At 42.9% G+C, this 18,841-nt stretch overlaps 1 protein-coding gene across 2 annotated transcripts in view; it reads right to left on the bottom strand.

Annotated features, from left to right (window-relative positions):
• Positions 1-18,841, bottom strand: part of DLEC1 (DLEC1 cilia and flagella associated protein) — an 81,894-nt gene that overhangs the window by 12,900 nt on the left and 50,153 nt on the right. For both annotated transcript variants that reach the window (XM_040432621.1, XM_040432622.1), the window contains exons 18-27: positions 18,491-18,584; positions 16,769-16,899; positions 16,303-16,461; positions 15,268-15,407; positions 12,765-12,918; positions 11,919-12,029; positions 4,093-4,217; positions 3,810-3,995; positions 2,438-2,505; positions 1,971-2,122 (exon numbers count right to left, since the gene is read on the bottom strand). In XM_040432621.1, coding sequence (XP_040288555.1) covers positions 1,971-2,122; positions 2,438-2,505; positions 3,810-3,995; positions 4,093-4,217; positions 11,919-12,029; positions 12,765-12,918; positions 15,268-15,407; positions 16,303-16,461; positions 16,769-16,899; positions 18,491-18,584 — 1,320 coding nt within the window. The remainder of the gene's footprint in view (positions 1-1,970; positions 2,123-2,437; positions 2,506-3,809; positions 3,996-4,092; positions 4,218-11,918; positions 12,030-12,764; positions 12,919-15,267; positions 15,408-16,302; positions 16,462-16,768; positions 16,900-18,490; positions 18,585-18,841) is intronic.

The raw sequence follows: 18,841 nt of genomic DNA, 5'->3' as shown, positions 1-18,841 counted from the left end.
CATTAACATGCTTATGTATCAGCCCGCCCTCTGTCCACCATTTAGGTAGTGAGTGATTTCCACCTTATTATTTTATTCGGGTGAAATTTATGGAAAACATAAAAAGTTCACGCTCCAGTGATATTATATCATGAAAGTAGGGCATTTAAGTAGAAGCATGCAATGGTGATTTCCTCATCTCAAACAATTTGTTGAAACAAATGCCAACAACAGTGGTGGGTATACCCCCACAAAAAATGTCAATGTCTCAAAAACTTGTCATGTGGCGTTGAGCATCAATTACAGCTTGACAACGACTTCTCATGCTGTTCACAAGTTGACTTATTGTCTGCTGATGCATGGCATCCCACTCTTCTTGAAGGGTGGCCCTCAGGTAATTGAGTTCTGGGGTACAGAGTTACGAGCCTCTACACGGCGACATAGGTTTTCAATGGGATTCAGATCTGGAGAAAGTGCAGACCACTCCATTTGAGGTACCCTAGTCTCCAGCAGCCATTCCCTAATAATGCAACCTCAATGAGCTGGCACATTGTCGTCCATAAAGATGAAATTAGGTCTGTGTTGTTCATGCAGAGGCACAATGACCGGACTAATGATGTTATTCAAGTAGTATGGGCTTGTCACTGTACCATTCAGAAAGTGTAGGGCAGTTATGTATTGACTAGACACACCTGCCCAACACCACAACCACCAAAGGATGGTCTGGTGACAACAGTGGCTGATGCATAGCTCTCTCCTTGACGTCTCCAACATCATTGGCGGCCATTATTTATGCTCAGCGTGAATCGACTTTCATCAGTGAACAGCTCTGAGGCCCACTGGTCCCTCGTCCAGCGTAGATGCTCCCTGGCCCATGCAAGATGATGACTCCTGTGCCCGGTGGTGTGGTCAGGTACCCTTGCAGGTCATCTAGCACGCAGACCACGCTGATGTAAACGGTTTCAAATTGTCTGATGAGACACTTTGGTGCCTCTCACCTCCATTAAAATTTGCCTGGAGTTGTGTTGCATTCATAATCTGGTTCTGCAGGGCATTGTTTACAATAAAGCAGTCATCAGTGTGGGATGTGGCCAAAGGAAGTCCACTTCTATGCCTTTCTGTGACTCTTCCAGTCTCTCTGTACCTCTGTTGCAAACTGCTGATGACACTCCGTGACACTCTAAGCTCAGTGGCCACTTCTGTCTGAGAATGTCCTGCTTGAAGCCTCGCAATGGCGAGGTTGATCAATTGTTAGGTATTCTTGGTCTCATGATGTCAAAATGTGAACAGCATGATGAGGAGGACTGTTTAAATACCAATTCTAATTGAACCAGGGAATTTATTCAGCGATTCATGGATCAAACACCTGTTGTGAATTTTGCCGTTAAGCTCCTTGTTAGAGAACAGCAAGTTGTGCAAAAAGTACTGAAACTTTAAACAGTTGTACATGTGCATTCAAAAGTTTAGAGAAGGTCACATTAAGTTCACCTGTAAAGATTAGAGTGAATTTTAAGTTTATCCTGAAACTTCACCCACAAGCCAAATATCCCTTTTTGTAAGTAGTGTATGTGTTTTTAATAATGTGCCAATAAAGATATATTTTGGATTCTGATACAAATTCATAGTGCTGTGCTATTATTTCCAGGACTAGTAAACACTCCAAAAACCGAAAATCCGTGTATGTAAACCAAATGAAAATGCCATGAAGCCTGTTTAAAACGCTGTGTGTGAACCCAATCTAAAGTTGTTCACCTTGACAGAGCACTATTTCTCTTAATTATTGTGAGCGTTACACTAGACAAATGTGGATAACAACAGACAGAGAATACGATTCTCTGATAACCACTCAGGATGACATCTAAAAAAAATCCGGTAGTTTCTAAATTTGAAACTATGATCGTGTTGCCCAGCTTAGTATGGAATACAATAAATTCATCATAAAGTACATAAAAAAATACAATAAAATAGTACTTTATCAAAAGCTCACATACCGTACAGACAAGCAGATCAGAATACTCTCCCCACATATTATTATAAGCAGTCACATCTATGGATATCTGCTGGAAAGGCCCCAGTGTACCAGTGCTTGGATGAGGAATAAATGCAGCACCCTTTCCATCTGATAATACTGATGTTCTGAAATCTAAAAACACATAAGCAGTCACCCAATAAGTTTCCTATGATGTATGGTAAATGACAGTCGTATGTTTTATGTTGATTTTTTTTTTTATAGGAAAGGGGTTGGGAGAATGGCTCTACTTGAGCTGTGTTAGGTCTTGTTCACACACTGCTGTTTTTATACTGTATTTAACATGGGTTTCTTTTACTAAAAATAGAAAATGCTTTACAATTTTACATGTTAGGATCCAGAGCTGTGTTTTTCTAAAAATACATTTTAAAAAGACTATTGTGATGACTTCATAGCTTTTGTCATAATAAAAAAATCCAGTTCACCTACCAGCATCTGCCCTTTTTGTTACTTCTTTGGCAAACCGCGCAGTCCTCTGTATCAGAGAAGATGTCGAACTGCATGATAAAAAGATATTCAGAGTTACCGTACATCAGAGCAATTAGTGAAAACTCTCTGGTGGTGTCCGGCTCAAAGCTGACACAAATGCTTTGGTGAGATATGGTCATTAATAGGACATGATTTTGGACAAAAGCACATTTTGAAAGTTGATTCAGCTGCTCACACATATTAGATAAATGAGGGTGGATGATGGCAGACAATTTAATGGGGTCATTTAGAAAGACCATCTTTATACGCTGGACTTTGTTTCCCCCTTGCGCTGCGGAGGATTCACCTAATATATGAAGAGGCGTGCACCTTGTCATACATTAAGGGCACCTACAGCAGTGCGTACGCCAGGAGTGAAGGCTACTCCTTTATTACGCCTGGTTCCAGGAGTTAAAGATGGTAAATTTGTCGGGGCAAAGTCCTGGCCCCTGCCACTTCCAAGTGTCAAACGCACCTCAAAAACGCCTGTGCGACAAAATATTTATGTCAAAAAGTGGTGTGTAACTCGTAGTAAATGACCCCAATATGGAAGGCACATCAGTATGATTTCAACATGCGAAAACCTTAGTTCTGCCAGCATAAAAGCTCTGCCAGGAGTGTCTACAGCAGTTTGTCCCCTTCTACCCTACTAAATATGCATGCACGGTCAGCCAAGCCTGTTGATGGGAAGATTTTGAGAAATAACTGTCTATCGAACAAGTGTATGCCCAGGATCAAATCTGGGATCCAACTAAAATAAACAACAGGTAAGTACTTACCTGACAGATCCCATGCCGAGCTCTAGTTACCCACATCAACAAACACATGACCGCTGCAGCAAACCACTGGGTGCGCGCCAAGGCTGGTGACAAGGTGGGTGCACAAACTATATAGGCTACTTTGACACTCGCGTTTTGTGCGGATCCGTCATGGACGGATCTGTTCAGATAATACAACCGTCTGCATCCGTTCAGAACAGATCCGTTTGTATTATCTTTAACAAAATAGCCAAGACGGATCCGTTATTTCTATTGTTTCATAGAAAACGGATCAGTCCCCATTGACTTGCATTGTGTGCCAGGACGGATCCGTTTGGCTCAGTTTCATCAGACAAGCAGCGTTTTGGTGTCCGTCTTCAAAGCGGAATGTAGACTGAACTGATGCAAACTGATGCATTCTGAGCGGATCCTTTTCCATTCAGAATGCATTAGAATTGGACCGCTTGTGAGAGCCCTGAACGGATCTCACAAACGGAAAGCCAAAACGCGAGTGTGAAAGCAGACTAATGACATTACATTGCAACTGTGTGGACTGTCTTGTTCTTACGACTTACTTGGAGCTTCGTGGTGCTGACGATGTAAGGCAACCACTGAAATAAGTAACCACTAGTGAAAATGGCGAGGATATTCCAGAATGATTTGTTAAAGTCAATGTCCGTTTAATTGGGCTCTGCAAGGTGACCTCTGATCCAAAGTCCAGGAGCAATTCTTGAGCATTTGATGGCAGTAATTCATTTAATCTGCAGGGAAATCAGTGGGAAAAACTGATAAGAATGACATTCAAAGAACTACAAACGACGGTAATTTACATAGTAAATGTTCAGTATACGGCCTTACTTTTCTGGTGACGCTGATAAGGAGTAGCTGACATGAAGACCTTTAGCTTTTGCTTTTACATTTAGAACCAAAGGTTCCTCCATGTCTTCAATCACACAGCATAATATCAGATCATGTATTTCATCCTAAACAGAAACGGAGCGGGTTAGGACATTTGCCACACACAAAATCAAATGAATTATGAGGGAAATTCATCATGGCCTGTGCACTAGTATTCTAGGGTAAAAAATGCGCAATTTTTGGCAGACATAACTTCTGCAAAAAATTTAAAATGCTACTTTTTAACTTTTTTTTGTGGAGCTTAGTGGAAGGAAAGACAGCCTTATCAGAATTTACAAGAGACGATTGTGAAGAGACGATGTAAGCCAGCTCAAACCAGGGGCAGATTTCAGTTTGTGGAGCAAGCCAAAGATAAGCCAATATGAAAGGGGTTTCCAGACTCCACATATTGATAACCAATGCTCAGGATAGGTCACCAATTGATTGGTGGGGGTCCTACACCAACATCCCCACCGATAAGCTGTTCCCAACTTGCCTCTGGAGCCGGAGCTAGCATTTTGGATCAAGCTCGAAGCACAGCAAAGTGCTTTGTCCGGGTACTGCTGCTCGGCTCCAATTCATTCGAATGAACAGCTGCTTGGTGGGTGTATCAGCTGTCAGACCACCACTGATCTGATGTTGATGACCTATCCTGAGAATAGGTCATCAATATGTGGAGCCTGGAAATGCCATTTAATAAATGTGGTACATCTAACTCCAATGGACTTTTGACTTAAAGGAGTTGTCCACTTCATTTATATTGATGGCCTGTCCTCAGAATAGGCCATCAATATCTGATTAGCAGGGGAGCAGGATGTCAGACGACCCCCCCCCCCCCCCCCCCCACCGATCAGCTCTTCTGCGGTAGCTCTGGCTACACAACTCCATTCATTGTGTAGTGCTGGTTACTGCTGTGCTCCTGCTATTAAAGTGACTGGAGGCTGGAGGCATCCCTACAGTAACCAGCTCCGATCACTACAAGCAGAACAGCTGATCAACAGGGGTGCAGAGTATCATACCCCCGGTAATCAAATATTGGTGGCCTAACCTGAGAATAGGCAATCAATATAAAAGTACCAGAAAACCCCTTTAAGGCCTCATGCACACGACCGTTTCGTTTTTTTTTTGCGGTCTGCAAATTGCGGATCCGCAAAACACGGAAGCCACCCGTGTGCCTTCCGCAATTTGCGTAACGTAACGGACAAGAATAGGACATGTTCTTTTTTTTTTTGAGGGGCTACGGAACGGAGCAACGGATGCGGACAGTCCACGGAGCGCTGTCCACATCTTTTGCGGCCCCATTGAAGTGAATGGGTCCGCACCCGAGGCGCAAAAACTGCAGCTCGGATGCGGACCAGAACAACGGTCGTGTACATGAGGCCTAAGACTAGCCTACTGTATGAAGCACCAGTCTTGAGACATTGTGGCTCATTCTTAGGAAAAGATGAAAAATGCTTTTTAGACATTTAAAATGTAAATATATATAGAATCCACAATTGATGATGTAATGGTCATAGGGGCAGTCTGACACTCCTCTGGCGTCTGCCATTGAAAGAGAGAGAGTTCAAGGATGTAAGATTTTAACATGACTAAACCTCAGAAAGAAATGAGAGAAGTATGGCAGCGGCTTATTAATACAAACAATCTGAGCATGCAGGTTTATGTGGGCTGTCTAATGTGCATGACCAGCTAAAGCTAATGCAAATAGGTCATGTTTAAGGGCGTAGAAGATTTGTTGCAGAAATTCTGTCAACCTAAAATCAGTTCCAGTTATGTGAATGGGGTTGTTTTGGTGGCAAACACATGTAAGGGCCCACCAGAGCGTTTAGCTTGGGGGACACATGGGGGCAATGACCCCATATTTTTATGACAAATTTATTAGGGAGTTTGTGTTCTCTACCCTCCCCCTTTCTCTCCCCATTTTCTTCCCCTTCCCGCCTTATTTTTCAGGTGAATTTACCTCAAGAAGAAGATTCCGGTTACAGCTGGTTTTGTTTATGTTTGATTTTCTGGATAGCAACTGAAGCTGAGCTGTTAATTGGTTGCTACCCGGTTGCTGGGGGAGATTTCCAGCTCTGTGATTTGTTCCTGCCTGCAAGGCGGGAAATTTGTCCCCTTTATATTTTAGGTTCGCCGCTACCTCAGGGCAGTCGTCGCGGATCTGGACAGCGCCGGACCAGGATGGAGGATTTGCTGCGCCAGCTGATCGTGAGAGCGGAGTCTGCCGGAGGAGAAGAGTGGCTGAAGACCTGCCTGCTGATGCCGCCGTCTCTACTGCCACCGCCATCGCCGCTGAGGACGACGTCGCCGCTGCCCCGGTTATCTGCTGAGGAAGTGAGGGAGCCAGAAGGAAGGGGACATGTTCCGGAGCTGCAAGAAGAAGAGCCATTAGTCGCCCTGTGCCGGGAGGAGGAGTTGTCTGCGCTGCCTCGCAAAAGAGCTCGCAAAACTAGGAGCGCTTACACTCCTCCCCCTCCACATGCAGGGCGCCGGCGCAGCAGCAGGGTCGATGGTGCGGCCTCTGGTGGGAGCCGTAGGTCCTGTAAGAGCGGCGTGTCAAGAGGACAGAGCATCGTTCCGCTTGGTGCGGCAAGTTCCAGCGCCACCAGAGGGCAGCATCATCAGCATCCGACTTCCCCAGAGATACGTCATCTGCAAGCGGCGAGTCCTAGGAGACGTCATCATCAAGCGGCCAGTGGAAGTCTGCCAGCACAGGCTTGTGCTTCTCAAAGCTTCCTGCAAGAAGACTTAGGGCCCCCTGTTGAGAGGCTCCCACCTCCTGTGGTTGAGCTGTCTCCAGGCCCCTTAAGCAGATCCCCTCATCAGTCAGCTGCTGCTGCTGGTCCAGTCCAGGAGGGACGTCCTGTTGGTGAGATCCTCAATGTTTTGTCTACGTCTGATTCAGCATTGGTAGCTGGTTTGGTTAAGCTGCTAGTGGATGTCACTGGCAGGCGAAAGGTTAATTCAGCTTCAGATGTCTGGAGCTCTAGTTCTGAGCAGGCTAGGTTGCCTGGGGTCGATTGTGTCAGTGTTTTACCCAATATTGAAAAAGGTGTTGGAGTTAAAGAGACTTGTTTTAAAGAAGCTCTAGCTTGTGAGGTTTCACCGCTGGGTTTTCATCTAAGTAGTAATGTTAAAGAGCGTGTGTGGCGAATGGAGTATGTAGAATTAATGTCATTATTGCCGTCAGCAAAGGAGCAGGTTGTTAAAAAGGATGATAGAGTGGATGAAGAAAGGAAGCGTTTTCTCCCCAGGTCTTTTAATAACTGGCTGCAAGCCTTTTGTGTTTATTCAGCAGTTCTTGGGGAGAAGCATCCTGAGCTCTGTTCAGGTCTTTTTCAGCATCTAGATATAATTATAGAGGCATACCGGAATTTTGGCGGAATGGCGTGGTTCCAGTATGACGAAACATTCCGTCAAAAGCTAGCGGTGCACCCGTCTCTCAAATGGGGGGTGAAGGATATTGGTCTGTGGGTGAATTTGATGTTGCCCCAGAAAGCTGCTCCAGTTAAGTCATCTAATCCTTCACAGACCAATATGAGAAAAGGTGTGTGTTTTGCCTTTAACGAGGCCACTTGCAAATGGTTAAGTAATTGTCGTTTTAAACATGAATGTTCCTTTTGTGGAGGTACCCACCCCATGTCTCGCTGTTTCAAAAGGAACTCACAGTCCGGCCAGCAGCAACCGAATACCAGGGAGCTTGTTGCAAAAAGCATCGAGTCCAGTGAGGTTAGCAGAAATGTTACCGTGGCTCGTCCATTATCCAGATCGTCAGAAAGCTGAATTGCTTTTTAAAGGATTTCAGTACGGTTTTGAGGTGCCTCAGTTCCTGGGGGTTGGTTGCTGCTGGGTGGAGAATCTGAAGTCAGTATCTCTACATAAAGAGGTGGTTAGGTATAAGTTGCAGAAGGAGCTTGAGTTGGATAGGATTGCTGGTCCGTTTTTAGAGCCTCCGTTTGAGAACTTTAGGCTTTCTCCTTTGGGCGTTGTGCCAAAGAAGGAGCCTGGTGATTTTAGAATTATCCATCACCTGTCTTATCCTGAGAAAAGCTCTTTAAATGACATGGTGGATAAGTCTAAGGTCTCAGTGGCATACGCTTCATTTGATAATGCATTGGCGTTGTTACGGTCTTTTGGTAAGGGAGCGCTATTAGCAAAGGCGGACATTAAGTCCGCTTTTCGTTTACTGCCAGTTCTGCCATCAGGTTTTAATTCATTAGGTTTTCATTTTGATGGTTATTTTTATTTTGATAAATGTCTCCCAATGGGGTTTTCATTGTCTTGTTATTATTTTGAGGCTTTTTCGTCGTTTATTCAGTGGGTTGTTGAGTTTGATGTTAGAAGGGGAGGGGTTTTACATTACTTAGATGATTTCTTGTTTATTGGTTTTCCTGATTCTAACCTCTGTTCGGATTTGTTAGTTAGATTTTTAGACATTTGTTCTTGTTTCGGCATTCCTGTAGCAGCAGAAAAAACTGTTCCTCCTTGCGGATGTTTGGAATTTCTGGGGATAGTCATTGACGCCGAAAATATGGTTTTCAGGCTGCCGGTTGAGAAAATAGTAAAAATTAGGTCTTTATTAGTTTCATTGTTGGGTAGGAAAAAATGTAGTTTGAAGGAAATGCAATCCTTGTTAGGCTATCTGAATTTTGCTAGTATAGTTATTCCCATAGGCAGGGTTTTTTGCAGACGTCTTTATTTTTTTCCAACTTCTCATATTAGATTGACTAAATGTTTGAAAGAGGATATGTTAATTTGGCTTGAATTTTTACAGGACTTTAATGGTGCTAGTTGTTGGCAAGAAGATTTTGTTGAATCTGATGCTTTGGGCCTGTTTACGGACGCTGCTGGAAGCCGTGGCTATGGGGCATTTTGGAATGGTAAATGGTCCGCTGAAGAGTGGCCGCCATCATGGGTGCTCAATGGTCTGACAAGAAATATTGTACTGTTGGAGCTTTTTCCGGTGATTGTAGCAGTGGTGTTATGGGGTGGTTATTTTAAGAATAAAAGAATTTTGTTACACTCAGATAATAAAGGGGTTTGTTTTGCTATCAATACTCTTTCTTCAAAGTGTGATGTAGTAGTTAAATTGTTGAGACATTTAGTTCTTTTTTGTATGCAGTATAATATTTGGATAAAAGCAAAGTATGTGGTGGGTTCATCTAATATTTTAGCTGATGCCTTATCTCGTTTTCAGTTTTTGAAGTTTCGGGATCTAGCTCCAGAAGCGGAGATGGAAGGGAGTCCGTGCCCTCATCATCTATGGGATTTGATATGGGACTAATAGGTGATGCTATTAAACATTCTTTGGCCCCAAGAACATGGGCGGCGTATGCTGCTGCATGGCAGGACTGGTTGAACTTTGTTAATTCAGTTGAGGTCAGTGTTAAAGGGGATGATTTAAGTTGTGGGTTATTTTTTGTGGCTAGTTTGCTTAAGAGGAATTTGGCCCCCTCGTCGGTAGCTAGGATAGTGGCAGGGGTTTCATTTTTTCAGAAATTGTATGGTAGTCGGCCGTTGTCATCTCACTTTCAGGTTAAACAGTTGCTTAAGGGCTATAGGAGGGGCCTGCCGAACATAGATAGGAGGAGGCCAATTTCTATCCCATTGTTAGGAGCATTATGTAATACTCTGCCTAGGGTGTGCTTTGATAGTTTTGAGTCTGTACTTTTTCGCACTGCTTTCGTTTTAGCATTTTTTGCGGCCTTAAGGATCAGCGAGTTAGTTGCGGTCAGCCGTAGAGTTTGTTCTGGTTTGGACTTCTCTGATATTTCCCTGAAGGGTAATGTAGTTGAAATCTTTCTCAGGAGGTCAAAAACTGATCAATATGGGAGAGGTAGATTTATTAGATTAAATGCTTGGGAAGGTTCTGATTTATGTCCAGTGGCGGTAGTAAGGTCTTGGCTGGAGGTTCGCTCAGCGTGTAGTGGTCCGTTTTTTAGTGCATGAAGATGGTTTTCCGCTCACTAGATTCCAATTTAGCTCTGTATTAAAGAAATGTTTGCTTGTATTGAATCTTGGTTCTTGTAAAATTTCCTCCCATTCCTTTAGGATTGGCGCGGCTACAGAGGCGGCGCGGGTTGGGTTAGATGAGTCAATTATCAAGAGGATTGGGCGGTGGGACTCTCATCGGGTTAAGTTATATGTTAGGCCAGATTTAATTTTACCAATCTGAATATTTTTCTATTTCCACAGGTAGTCACTTGGTGGTCTGGTTTGTGGGTCACTCCTTTATTTTCTGGGCTCAGAAGCGAGCTGAGAAGAGAATATATTCTGAGAATTTAACTTTTAATTCTGCTGACCTGCATGTTTTTTGGTGGGGTGTTAGAGGGTTGGGTTGGAAGAGAGTATTGTCTGAAGTCCATAAACTATTAGTTAAATGGCCTGTTCCCAATCTCCTTGTGCTTCACCTTGGTGGTAATGACATTGGGAGATTGAAAACTTGCGAATTATTATGGGTGATGAAGAGGGATTTGTCCTTGTTGCGAAATATGCTTCCAGATACTACTTTTGTTTTTTCTGAAATAGTTCCTCGTTTAATATGGTCGGGTAAGGAGGGTATTTTTCTTGAAAAAATTCGCAAACGGGTCAATAGGGCATTGGAGAAATTTCTTCCTTTAGTGGGCGGGTTTAGTTATAGACACATAGACCTAGAGGGCCTCGTTCCTGGGCTCTATAGATCGGACAATGTCCATCTTTCGGATGTAGGAATTGATATATTCAATTTGGGTTTTCAGAATATAATTGAGAAATGGCTGAGGTGCTTTGGGGGGCCTCGCCTATGCTAGGCGTGGCTTGTGGGGCTGTATCGCTCAGCTGATGCTGAGTGGATCTTGGTCTATATGGATGGTTTGAAATTGGTATTTATTGTTATGGTTGATGGTTTTAATTATTTATTAATTTATTAAATTATTTATTGGTTTTAATTTTGGTTACCCTTAATAAAGCACTTCGGCCATTTCTATTCCACTAAGAAATATGTTGTCAGTGTTTTTATTTATATAATCACATATGGTTGAGAAGGAAGTGGGTCATTTGCCTCCATGTAAGGGCCCACCAGAGCGTTTAGCTTGGGGGACACATGGGGGCAATGACCCCATATTTTTATGACAAATTTATTAGGGAGTTTGTGTTCTCTACCCTCCCCCTTTCTCTCCCCATTTTCTTCCCCTTCCCGCCTTATTTTTCAGGTGAATTTACCTCAAGAAGAAGATTCCGGTTACAGCTGGTTTTGTTTATGTTTGATTTTCTGGATAGCAACTGAAGCCGAGCTGTTAATTGGTTGCTACCCGGTTGCTGGGGGAGATTTCCAGCTCTGTGATTTGTTCCTGCCTGCAAGGCGGGAAATTTGTCCCCTTTATATTTTAGGTTCGCCGCTACCTCAGGGCAGTCGTCGCGGATCTGGACAGCGCCCGCCCTCCCTCCCTTAAATTTTGCGCTACTTGTCGCTGTGCTTTATTAGAGGGGCTGTATCGCTCAGCTGATGCTGAGTGGATCTTGGTCTATATGGATGGTTTGAAATTGGTATTTATTGTTATGGTTGATGGTTTTAATTATTTATTAATTTATTAAATTATTTATTGGTTTTAATTTTGGTTACCCTTAATAAAGCACTTCGGCCATTTCTATTCCACTAAGAAATATGTTGTCAGTGTTTTTATTTATATAATCACATATGGTTGAGAAGGAAGTGGGTCATTTGCCTCCATGGATTTGTGCATTTCAGTTGGTACAAGGTAGATAGAGAATGGTTGATGGTTGTTAGGGCGGTAAAAATGATTACTTGCCAATGTATAGGTTTCCAGTGTCACACGGATTTCCGACTCTTCATTAGGTCCTAACAGGCCCCTCACTGGAGTAACGTTGACTGCCCAGGCAGCAGGATGGCGAGCTGTAAACTTCAGAACATAATAGTCATCTGTATTTATGACAGAACAGTTCTACATGCATTAAGACGTCTTAAAGGGCATCTGTCAGCAAACTTGTACCCATGAAACTGTCTGACCTGTGGAGCTGAAGGCATCTGTGTTTGAGCCAAGTTCAAATGTGTCTGTATTGCTGAAAAAAAATGATGTTTTAATATATGAAAGTGAGCCTCTAGGAGTAACAGGGGCAGATGAACATGGGACCAACACAGATGTGACAGGTCAGCCAGTTTCATAGGTACAAATCTGCTGACAGATGCCCTTTAACGCATCAAAATACTGCTTTCCTAGGTGAAAAGTCATTATAAAAAACATTTCATGTGTCTACACCCTGTACTGTGGGCATTTTGTAAAATCCAAGCTATTAATTCTATATATAATATATTTAGGCAAATGATACAACTACATTTACTTATGAATGTTCTAGCTAAAGCTGAATTACTGTCAGGAAGGATGGATAAAAGATGTTACTTTTTTTAAGGATAGGTCATTAATATCAGATCAGCGTGGTTCTGACTGCCGGCAACCCCCGCTGATCAACTGTTTGAAGGGGTCACAACACTCATGTGAGCACTGCATCTCCTTCAATGACCTGCATACTGGAGCCCTTGTAATTACACTGTGCTGCCGCTACAAAGGAGGCGATGCATAGGTAATATTCAGGGTCATATTACTGGACGCCATATTAATAAGAAAACATTTTTATACCTCTTGCCAGGTAAACTTTGCTGGGAGTCGTCCCTGGTTAAACATCTTTATAGTTGACTGTGCTGGAACTCCTACATAGATCTCACTGAACACCAAGGAGCTGGAAAGAAGGCAAACCTGAGGCACCTGGACATCAGCCATAACAGGAAGATAGCTGAAACAAATAGACCAGTTCTATAAAATGCTAGACAACTTCACTAGAAATTTCTGATAAAAATCACAAATACACTGCTCAAAAAAATAAAGGGAACAAAAAAATAACACATCCTAAATCTGAATTAATTAAATATTCTTCTGAAATACTTTGTTCTTTACATAGTTGAATGTGCTGACAACAAAATCACACAAAAATTAAAAAATGGAAATCAAATTTTTCAACCCATGGAGGTCTGGATTTGGAGTCACACTCAAAATTAAAGTGGAAAAACACACTACAGGCTGATCCAACTTTGAGCAAAGTCCTTAAAACAAGTCAAAATGAGGCTCAGTAGTGTGTGTGGCCTCCACGTGCCTGTATGACCTCCCTACAACGCCTGTGCATGCTCCTGATGAGGTGGCGGACGGTCTCCTGAGGGATCTCCTCCCAGACCTGGACTAAAGCATCTGCCAACTCCTGGACAGTCTGTGGTGCAACGTGACGATGGTGGATAGAGCGAGACATGATGTCCCAGATGTGCTCAATTGGATTCAGGTCTGGGGAACGGGCGGGCCAGTCCATAGCATCAATGCCTTCGTCTTGCAGGAACTGCTGACACACTCCAGCCACATGAGGTCTAGCATTGTCTTGCATTAGGAGGAACCCAGGGTCAACCACACCAGCATATGGTCTCACAAGGGGTCTGAGGATCTCATCTCGGTACCTAATGGCAGTCAGGCTACCTCTGGCGAGCACATGGAGGGCTGTGCGGCCCTCCAAAGAAATGCCACCCCACACCATTACTGACCCAATGCCAAACCGGTCATGCTGGACGATGTTGCGGGCAGCAGAACGTTCTGCACGGCGACTCAAGACTCTGTCACGTCTGTCACATGTGCTCAGTGTGAACCTGCTTTCATCTGTGAAGAGCACAGGGCGCCAGTGGCGAATTTGCCAATCTTGGTGTTCTCTGGCAAATGCCAAACGTCCTGCACGGTGTTGGGCTGTAAGCCCAACCCCCACCTGTGAACGTCGGGCCCTCATATCACCCTCATGGAGTCTGTTTCTGACCGTTTGAGCAGACACATGCACATTTGTGGCCTGCTGGAGGTCATTTTGCAGGGCTCTGGCAGTGCTCCTAATGTTCCTCCTTGCACAAAGGCGGAGGTAGCGGTCCTGCTGCTGGGTTGTTGCCCTCCTACGGCCTCCTCCACATCTCCTGATGTACTGGCCTGTCTCCTGGTAGCGCCTCCATGCTCTGGACACTACGCTGACAGACACAGCAAACCTTCTTGCCACAGCTCGCATTGATGTGCCATCCTGGATAAGCTGCACTACCTGAGCCACTTGTGTGGGTTGTAGACTCCGTCTCATGCTACCACCAGAGTGAGAGCACCGGCAGCATTCAAAAGTGACCAAAACATCAGCCAGGAAGCATAGGAACTAAGAAGTGGTCTGTGGTTACCACCTGCAGAACCACTCCTTTATTGGGGGTGTCTTGCTAATTGCCTATAATTTCCACCTGTTGTCTATCCCATTTGCACAACAGCATGTGAAATTGATTGTCACTCAGTGTTGATTCCTAAGTGGACAGTTTGATTTCACAGAAGTGTGATTGACTTGGAGTTACATTGTGTTGTTTAAGTGTTCCCTTTATTTTTTTGAGCAGTGTATAAACATAGTCCAATGGTGGAGGAATAGTATGGGCTCATAGATTTGTATCTGACATAGATCCTGAATACAGCCATATGGGTGAAGCTTGACGTGTACCTAGCCTTTTGAAGTTTATTAAAAACTATTCTAAATGGCATTTGATTAACTTTTGTAATATACTTGATTTTTTATGTTTTCCATACAAAATAGGCACCTAGGTTTCTACAGCTCTTTGGAATCCATACACTCGTACACCATTTACATGTCAGCGGTGTATGGGTGCACGGATTCCACTGCGGGCCGCAGCCAGTGAAGTACTGGCACAAGCACACATTGCTGCTCCTGCCTGTGTCAGCACCGCTCTGCTACAGCGTGACATAGTACATCCAATTTGCTATGTCAGCCTTTAGCGGAGCAGGCACAGGCAGGAGCAGTGATATGCTATGCATAACTCTTGCCTGCGCCCGCTCACTACGTTAAAAGTTCTACATAGCACATCACATCGGTACAGGTTCTCTTTAAATTTTTGAACTACTGTATCTTCCTGATCTGCCAGTTTAGCCTAACACTTTACTGGCCAGATTGTTCATGTGAAGGATCCGACATACAATATGGCACATTCCGGCTAAGACTAATCATACATGTATGGGCAACTTTAGTGTAATGATGAGCAGAATGGTGCAGTACATAAATATTTGTGCTTTTGATATTTACCTTCCTTCACCATTTTCTACTTCCATCTCTAGCACGGTCTCCATCCTTTGACAGTACAAAGGATTAAATGTGACAGACACGTCCACTGTACCTAGAGGTGGTAACACACCACTCTCAGGAGAAATGGAAAATCTTGACTCCTGCAGATAAGCAAGATTATGACTATGTGTAATTTCCATCCAGTAGAGAATAAAATTAGATATGTACGCTAGATTCATTGGAAAAGGCTTTTATATATTTGAAGTGCACTCAGCATTTATATTAAGAACACTAAGAAGCAGAAATCCACAAGGTAGAATATTTCCATTTAAAAAGTGATCCAGGGTGTTGCCCCACCATAAAACTTATCACCTATCCATAGGATAGATTATAAGTATCTAATTGGTGGGGGTCTGACTTCTGGGAACCCCATGATTATGAGAATGGGCTCCTTTAGTCCCTGTAATGAATGGAGAGACTATGCAGTCCCAGACTGGAGCAGCAGCATGAATGTGCGACCATTCCCTACGTGAACTCCGCGACCCGGAGTGGGGAATTTATCCAGTCAGCACTCCAGAATTCTAGCTTCAAAAAGTAACACAATAGGGATTTTGCAACTTTGGGGGCTTATCTGCACAAAAAATTTGCAACTATTTGCACAATTCACTTCAGTTGTGAAAAGTGGGTATGGTCAGGTATGTCAATGAGTTTTATTTGAATGTCACTTTTTACAAAACTTTTTCCGGTAGCGAGTGTTGTTGAAAAACTGGAGTTAGCATTTCTACAGTGTTAGTTTTGAAAAAAAAAAACTATTTTAACAAATGTACCGTTTAAAGGATTTGGTGCAACGTACATCAATGAAGACTGAAGCAAAACTGACTTTAAATACTACCCTCATGATAAATTCCCCCTCAAAACACTGCAGCTTATGGAAAATACCAGTTAGGCCTCATGCACACAGGATAAGCATAGAGTCTGTAAATTGGCACACAGCATCCATATGGCTACATGCCACCATACGATGCACTGTATTACAACCCTGGAAACAGTTCTTACCTCCTCTCCTCTGACGGCTACACAAGCTCTGCTCTCCTGAATCTTCCACTTTGCTGCCAAGGGACTCATATTTTCAATAGTAAATATGCTAAGTGTTTTATTGCCCAATTTTATAAGCCCTAGGTCAAGTGATGGAATCATGATAGATACCATTGGTCCCTGTGAAAGAAACCACACAAAAAGTTTGATACTGAATTTCAATAAAAAGTTTGCCAAAGTGACATACGGCAAAAGGATACTGATTTGGAATATGTCAGGTCAATGGGACTCTATGAATACAATCAGGGTATGAGCATTACCATGGCCTGTGCCAACAATGGTGCAATGATGAAATGTGAACACACCCTAAATTGTTGGACACTAAGACACTATAATATATAAGTCAATGGGAGGTTAGGAGCATCATTTTCAGCAGATACTCTATGTTTATAATGGCAGATGAACAGTACAATGCAAAACAACAAACCTTAAATGTGGCCTCCACATGCAAAACCACAGGCTCGGAGGAATGCAGTATGTGGCAATTCACATTCTCACTGGCAAATCCAGTCTTCAATCCATTAAAGATCAATTCAAATTCACAGAATTTACTGGGCTCTGAGAAGACAAAGATTTCTATGTCAGCTACTCAAAAATAAGTATAACTCTATCACTGGTTAAAGGAAATATTTTCAGGGTAAGCGATCCTTGCAACCAAATTTTGGGGTAAATTAAGACCAAACATTTACAAAGCAGCTGGGAGCATGACCAACAGTCAATACTGGAGTTACCAAAACCCCATTTCATCTTCTCCGCTTGTAAACTAAAAGATCTCAGTCAGAGTTACATTTTCACAAAAGAAGATACAGTACTTGTATTAGATCAAACTTCTTTAGTATGTCTGGCCATTAATCTCTATCTTGGGATTTATTATGATTAGAGATGAGTATTGGAAAATTCGATTTGGCTACTTCATCACAATCACATTTCTTTGTAAGTAATGGGTGCAATTATAGAGAACGGTTATTGCACTGCCCCCCATCATTGTACCCCTCAGATGCCACATTCATAGCTGATCACAGCATCTGATATTAATAATAAAGGGTAAATTTAAAAAAAATAATCATACTTACCCTCATCCATTTGATCTTGAAGAGTCGGCCGCCGCCATTTTTAATTGATGATCCAGCGCGGCCCATGATGACGCCATCACGTTGGTCAGTGTGGTGACGTCATAAGTCACCGCGCACAGGATCCGCGCTCAAACGGGTAAGTATGATTTTTAACATTTTTTTACTGCCATTCAGGGAAAATCTATTCGTTACTACGAAGCATGAGGAAATTCGGCTTTGAAATTTGGATCAAAGTCCTCTCAACGCTAAATATGATAAAGTACAAATTGAGACTTTGAAGTTCCTCTACGTCTTCTCTATACGACAATGCTTTTCAGGACTTGCTCTGATGGCAAAAGGACACTAGCAAGCCTGAAACATCTGAATAAAAATTTCAAAAAAATAGCCTATTAGGGCTCTTTCACACGAGCAGATGCCGTGTGGGTAATCCGCTGCGTGAAAGAGAGCCAAGCCTCGCTCCGGACAGCAGAGACATGGAGCATTAACATGACTGATAATGCTCCGTGCCTCTCTGTGATCTTTTTACTACAAAATCATAGTGAGATAAAGTTGTCACTGTGATTTTGTAGTAAAAAAGTCACAGAGAGGCAAAGAGCATTATCAATCATGGTAATGTCCATGTCTCTGCTGTCCGGAATAGGGCTTGGCTGTCTTTAATGCAGTGGATTACCCACACGGGATCCGCTCGTGTGAAAGAGCCCAAATGGGAGTCAGCAATCTGTGCACTCAGCTGTTGTGAAATTACAACTCTTAGAAAGCACACTTGCTCGGCTGTTCTCAAAGTACCACAGAAGTGATTAGAGCTTGCTGGGAGTGCCACAACCTTATTACATAAAAATACATCAGCAGTTCTAGATACATTTTGACTATGTGTGTGAAAAAGAATGGCTCTTTGCAACATACTACAAGTAGGAATAAGCCCCTTATTTTGTAGACATTCCTGTTTAATCCCACTACACCGTATCTATTTTGTTATCCTGTCAAATGTCCCATATTTACTTAAAGGCAATGTCCTAAACGTACAATACACAATATCACATACAGTATGACAAAAAAAACAGACAATACACAAGTACCGATGTTTCCACAGTGCGGTTCAATCTGAATAATGTTAGGTGTTGAGATGTTTTCCCACTCGAACTGGATTGTGGATTTGCTGTTATTCCACATCTACAAGACATTGCACAGCATTTAGTAAAACAAAAAAAATGGCAAAATAGTTTACCAAGAACACTACTTCTTTATCCATTACAATGAATATAATGTACATTTTAACGATATCCTGAATAGTAAGGCTAATTTCACACTAGCAGTAAGAGATCGGGCAGGCTGTTCTGGCATGGAACAGCCTGGTGGAGCTCTCTGGATCCGAACAAACTGACAAAGTAAAGTGGTCTTAAGAGGCAGAGAAATGCTCAGGACCCCAA

The sequence above is a fragment of the Bufo bufo genome, chromosome 5 (assembly GCF_905171765.1).
Source record: "Bufo bufo chromosome 5, aBufBuf1.1, whole genome shotgun sequence".
NCBI lineage: Eukaryota > Metazoa > Chordata > Amphibia > Anura > Bufonidae > Bufo > Bufo bufo.
The sequence above is the reverse complement of the archived record's forward strand: the minus strand, read 5'-3'. Positions and strand labels throughout refer to the sequence as shown.